This window comes from Mesoplodon mirus (genome assembly GCF_964341445.2).
Source record: "Mesoplodon mirus genome assembly, chromosome: 2".
NCBI lineage: Eukaryota > Metazoa > Chordata > Mammalia > Artiodactyla > Ziphiidae > Mesoplodon > Mesoplodon mirus.
The window spans coordinates 154051603-154058021 of NC_138977.1; the positions used below are offsets into that span (position 1 = coordinate 154051603).

Sequence of the window (6419 nt, forward strand, 5' to 3'; positions counted from 1 at the left end):
CCTTTTGAGAGCCCCTGTTTATATCCTTCTCTAGCTAGTCCCCTCCCCACAGAGTGAAGGTCCACCAGGCCAGCACCTAGTGCTGCTTCTGTACTCTCTCCCCGAGCCCCTGTCCCCCCAACCATGCTCAGGATACTGAACAGTGGAATTCCCTACCAAATGATGCCAAAGCCCATTTCCCAGGCCTCCACAAGCTTCTTCTTCTGACCCCTTCTCCAAAGGGCCTATCTTGCCATTGGGGTGTGCATCTCCAGGCCCCAGAGAGGGGCCAACGGGTAGGTTGTGTGTACGTGTGTGTGGACAGACTTTGACTGTGAGGTTGGGTCCCCAACAAAACCTTGTGGTGCTTGATTGTAGGACTCAAAGCAGGTTGCTGATCACTAGGGTCACTGAATATTTTGTAGTCTTGAATAGTTCCCTGACTACGGGGCAGGGTCTAGATGTGCCACATTGAAAGATGCATATAATTATCAAAATGTGGGGCTTGAGTTCTTTAGCCATTTGAATCAGATTTACTTTTGTAAGTGATACTTTTCTAACTGTTATCTAGATAGGTTTTGTATTCATTATATTCTAATCTGTAATTTGTATAAATTCACCATCTGTTGTCATTAAAAAAGTATTCGTAAGGTTAAAAAAAAGTTTACTGAAAAGAAACAATCAATCATTCTAGGAACTTCATGAAGCTGAGGTTGTGCAAGGTTCCCTGAATTGTATTTGTTGTTATGATAACATGAGATAGCCAATTCGTTGACAAAACTGTACTTCACATCAGTCTTGTTGTAAGACCTGGAGTCCCCAATCAGAGAAAGTTCCTATTCAGGTGTGAGATGTGTAATAGATGCCTATATAATGGGTGGCCTGGAAAACTTAATACATGAGGTGATTAAAATATCCAGCCCACCTGGATCTTTGCCCACAGCCCACTGCCAGACCCTCTCCTGATGCCACACTCTATCCACTTGCAGTGATTTTCATCGAATACTAACTTCTAGGAATTTACTTAAATATGTGTCTTAGATCCAGACATATTAGTGACAAGAGTAAGAACATGTCCATCATGTTAGCAATGAGCTAAATATCCCTTGTTCATTATAGTAAATGACATCTCAAAAAGTGAGACCTCAGGGCTTCCCTGGTGGCACAGTGGTTGAGAGTCCGCCTGCCGATGCAGGAGACATGGGTTCGTGCCCCAGTCCGGGAGGATCCCACATGCCGCGGAGCGGCTGGGCCCGTGAGCCATGGCCACTGGAGCCTGTGCTCCACAACGGGAGAGGCCACAACAGTGAGAGGCCCGCGTAACGCAAAAAAAAAAAAAAAAAAAAAGAAAAAGTGAGACCTCAAATATTCTTTGCAATGTCAACATGCTTGAGGAAAACTTGTTATTGCTTTTCACAAACAAGCACTTTTACTTTTAATAATAATTATTTACGGATGTTGAAATAACATGTCAAACACATCATGTTGGGAGAACTGAACAAAATTTGTTAAAAAAATTTTTTTCTCCTAAAAAGCTATAAACTCTAACTGTAATAGTATATTTCAATTTTTATACATCTCTGGTGTATATGTTATATGAATGAGATGCTAAACCCTGATGATTTTAATGTTCTTGTTTTGTTGAGTACTTGGTTTAATGGAAAGAGGTTAATAATCAAGTTTTTTTTTTCTATTTTTAAAAATTGAGGTAAAATTCACATAACATACAATTAACCATTTTAAAGTATACAATTCAGTGTCATTTAGTGTATTCACAATGTTGTGCAATGACCACCTCTCTCCAGTTTCAAAACTTTTTCATCACCCTGGAGAAAAACCCCTATGCCCATTAGTAATCACTGCCCATTTTCCCTCCCCCCGCATCTCCTGGTAACTACTAATCTGCTTTTGTTCTCTATGGATTTGCCTATTCTGGATATATCATATATATCCAGAATATACATATATATATATCCATACAAGTTTTTCTATTCTCTTGAATTTTTGGGGGTAGACATATGTTTTCAGTTCTTTTGCAGATATACCTAGGAGTGGAATCCCTGGGTTATATGGTAACTCTATGTTTAGCTTTTTAAAGAACTGCCAGATTCTTCCAAAGTCTGTACTGTTTTGCATTTCCACTAGCAGTGAATGAAGGTTCCAATTTCTCCACATCTTCTTTTTTTTTTAAGATTTTTTTTTTGATGTGGACGATTTTTAAAGTCTTTATTGAATTTGTTACAATATTGCTTCTGTTTTGTTTTTGGTTTTGGTTTTTTGGCCGCAAGGCATCTGGGATCTTAGCTCCCCACCCAGGGATCGAACCTGCACCCCCTGCGTTGGAAGGTGAAGTCTTAACCATGGGACCACCAGGGAAGTTCCTCTCCACATCTTTAATAACACTTGTTATTATCAGTCTTTTTATTATAGCCATCCTAGTGAGTGTGAAGTGATATCTTGTTGCAGTTTTGATTCATGATTCCCTGATGGTTAATGATGTTGTGTATTTTTTCATGTACTTATTGGCCACTTGTGTATCTTCTTCGGAAAAATGTCTATTCAGATCCTTTGCCCATTTAAAAATTGGGCTGTCTTTTTATTATTGCCGTGTAAGAGTTCTTTGTATTTTCTAAATGCAAGTCCCTCATCAAATATACGATTTGCAAATATTTTCTACCATTTTGTTGTTTGTTTTCACATTCTTGATCTTTGAAACACAAAAGTTTTAAATTTTGATGAAGCCCAATTTACCTATTTTTTCTTTTGTTGCTTGTGCAGTTGATGTTGTATCTCAGAAATCATTGTCCAAACCAAAGTCATGAAGATTTACCCCTATGGTCCTTCTAAGGACTTTATAGATTTAAGGCTTTAATTACTTTAGGTTAATTTTTATAATATAATGTGAAGTAGGGTCCAATTTTATTCTTCTGCATGTGGATATCCAATTGTTTAAGTGATACTATATATTATTTTTTCTAAAACTATAAATGTTTTCCATACTAATACTTTTTTTTTGGCCATATTTCCCCATTTATGCCAGTGTTACCATCCCTCTTCCATAAACTGAAAACCTGGAGTTACTCATCTTCTTTCCTTAAATATTTTATCCCTGGGCTCACCACTCTCTATCACTACTCTTTTGAAATTTTTCTAATTATTTCAATGTCCATGTAGATGATCATTCCAAAAACCAGGTGTCTCAGTTTGGTTTTTTTTTTTAACCTAATTATTTTGTTGTACAGCTTACTTCAGCCACTTGCCTCCAAGGTCATATTCTAGATCAGTAGTCTTCAGTTAGAATTAGAATTAGCTCTCAATTAGAACTGGCTGGGGAGCTTTTAAGCAATACCAATGACAGTCCTCCTCCAGCATAATTGCATCAAAATCTCCTGGGATATTACCTGAGCATCATTATTTCTAATGTGACACCAGGATTGAGAAACATTGCCCCAGACATTGCCATCACCAATAACTTTAATACTTTCCTTGTGAAAATATCAAGTATTCCACTCTTCAGTTGCCACCTGCTAATTTTCCCTCTCACTGTTTTGAATAGACCAATTCCAATAAATCTTCTACTGGGATCTACAGTCCATTCATCTTAGCATCATTTCATTGTCTCTCATACCTCTAGTGTCTATATTTTCTTTATGTGGTAGTCGGTTATATTGATGGCCCCCAAGTGAATCATGCCTCCAGTATTCATGCCTTTGTGTAGCACCCCACACCTTGTCCCCTGCTTGAAATAGTGTTGGCTATGTGACTTGCTTTAACTACCAACATGTGGTGGAAATGACACCACTCTTTGAGAAGAAGCCCAGCTACCCTCCTGGAGAGACCATGTGAAAAGACCATACCAAGAGACTAAGTGGAGAGGAAGAGGCCCTGAGGGAACACGTAGTAGAGCCATGAAATTCAAATGACAGCGAGAATCAAGGCTCCAGACAGTCCAGGTAATTTCAGTGTGCAAGGTTGAGAACCACTGATTTGTATGCTGATGACTCCCAAATATGTATCTCTATTGTCCAATAGAACTTTCTATGGAGGTCTAGAAGGTCCTTTATGATTGACCCTCCACCCTGTCATCCCTCTAACAGCATCCCTCCTTGCTTCCCCTTGCTTACCTAATTCCTACTGCATCGACCTCCTTGCTTTTCCTCACACAGCCTGGGTATATACCCTCTTTAGGGCCTTAGCCTGTTCCCACTTTTTCTGCAGTACTCTCCCCCCAGATATTTACATTATCCACATGTCTCACTCCATCATCATCTTCTGGTCTTTGCTCAGTGCAATGTAATAAGTGCTGCAATTGAGTAAATTTTGCTCATCTTGCTGAAATGTCAACTAACATATATCTATGAGAATATGGGAAGATAAGCAAATAATAAAAAGTTTTACAGTGCCCATTTTGGTGAGGATATGGAAAAACGGAAACTGTTATGTGTTGATGGTGGGTGTTTAAATTGATACAGTAGCTTTGGAGAGTAATTTGGCATTATCTAGCAAAGTTGATCATGTATATACATCCTGTATGAAGTAGGAATATAGCTCTGGTGGTTTTAAAATATGTTCACAAATTCTTTGATAGGTCTCCCTTTAATAGGTAGGGCTTAATTCTCCTCTCCTTGAGTAGGGGCTGGATTTAGGGACTCACTTCTAATGAATAGATATGATGGAAAGGACAGTGTGTGACTTCCAAGACTAGGTCATAGGAGGCATTAAGTTTTCTTCTTTACCCTTTCTCTTAGATCACTTGCTCTGTGGGGAAGCCAGTTGTCATGTCATAAGAACACTCAAGCAGCCCTTTAGAGAGAACCAAGTGGCAAAAAACTGAGGTCTCCTGACAAGAGGCAGGGAAAAAAATTTCTTGCCGACAGGCATGTGAATAAGCCATCTTGGAAGAAGAGTCTCCTGCCCCGGTCAGGCTTCAGATGATCACAGCCCCAGCTGACGTCTTGACCACAACTTCATGCAAGAGCCACCCAGCTAAGTCATTCCCAAATTTCTTTTCCACAGAGACTGTGAAATAATAAAATTGTGTTTGCAAATATCTTTTCCCAGTATGTGGCTTGTCTTTTCACTCATCTTAAGATGTGCTTTCTTTTTTAATAAACTGAAGTGCTTAACAATGTATTCCAGTTTATCAATCGTTTCTTCTATGGCTAGTGCTTTATGTGTCTTATTTAAAAAACCCTGCCTTAACCTAAGGTTATGAAGATATTCTCCTATATTATCTTCTAAATGCTTTATATTATTACTTTTTATACTTAGCTTATAAGCCATCTCCTTTTAATTTTTGTTTATTCTATGAAGAAAGGATTCAATTTTATTTTTTTCTGTGTGAATATACAATTGTCCCGGCATAATTGATTGAAAAGCCCATCTTTTCCTCACTGCTCTTTAATGTCAGTTCTTTTCCATATTAATGCCTATGTGTGGGTTTGTTTCTATTCTCTTTTTGTGTTTCTTTGATTTAATTTCTGTCCCTGCTGCAATACCAAACTGTGTTGATTGTTATACCTTTATAATATATTTCTGAATCTGATAGATCCCAGTCCTCCTTTTGTTCTTCTTTTTCGTGAAAAGTATTGTAGCCATCTCTAAGTGAAAAGAGTATTACTTATGTTTTTTGAAATATAAAAAATAAAAAACTTGCATATAAATATTCATAGATATTTCATGTATATAGCAAAAAGTGGAAACAATTCAAAGGTCCACCAACATGTGAATAAATGAACAGGTTGTTGTATACAATGCAATATTACTCTGCAAGAAAAATGAACAAATAGCATTATATAAACACTATGGATAAATCTCAAAAACATTATGTTGGGCAAAGGAAGATAGGCACATAAGAATACATACCTTATGCTTCTATTTGTATGAAGTTCTAGAACATACAAAACTAATCCAAAATGACATAAAACACATCAATGGTGGCCTGGGGAAAGGAATTCTTCAAATCATTCAATAGCTGAAAGGTTGCCCTGTTGGTATTCTATTCTGACAAATCGGATAGGACTAAAATCATGATTGGGATGTACAGGTGCCCCATGGTATAAGAAGGTATATTTTCTGGCCCTTCAGCATCTGTGGATCAGCAGATTTTGACACTTTTAAAGTAATAATAATAATAGCACCAATAAAATCTAAACTTTATATTGCACATAATATCTACCAGGCATTGTAATGCTTTACATATCCCATCCCATTTATTCACTGCAGAAGGTTTTATGGGTAAGTGTTATTATCTTTGTTTTACTCATGAGAAAACTGAGGTACAGAAAAGTCAAGTAATTTACCCCAAATCACACAGCTATCAAATGGCAGAGCTGGATTATGAACGTAGGCAGTCTGGCCTTGGAGTTTGTACTTGTAACCATGATCTGAATCAATGCTACAAACAAGTTTTGTCTGCTTAGCATTATAACAATAAGTTG

General features: G+C 37.6%; 1 protein-coding gene across 2 annotated transcripts in view; it reads left to right on the forward strand.

Moving 5' to 3' along the window:
* LOC309791626 (uncharacterized protein) overlaps positions 1-4999 on the forward strand; it is an 87033-nt gene extending 82034 nt beyond the window's left edge. For both annotated transcript variants that reach the window (XR_014291532.1, XM_082600542.1), the window contains one exon: positions 4728-4999. Coding sequence is in view for 1 of the 2 variants with exons in the window: in XM_082600542.1 (XP_082456668.1) it covers positions 4728-4788 (61 nt within the window). In the remaining variant the exon portion in view is untranslated. The remainder of the gene's footprint in view (positions 1-4727) is intronic.
* The last annotated feature ends 1420 nt before the right edge of the window (positions 5000-6419 follow it).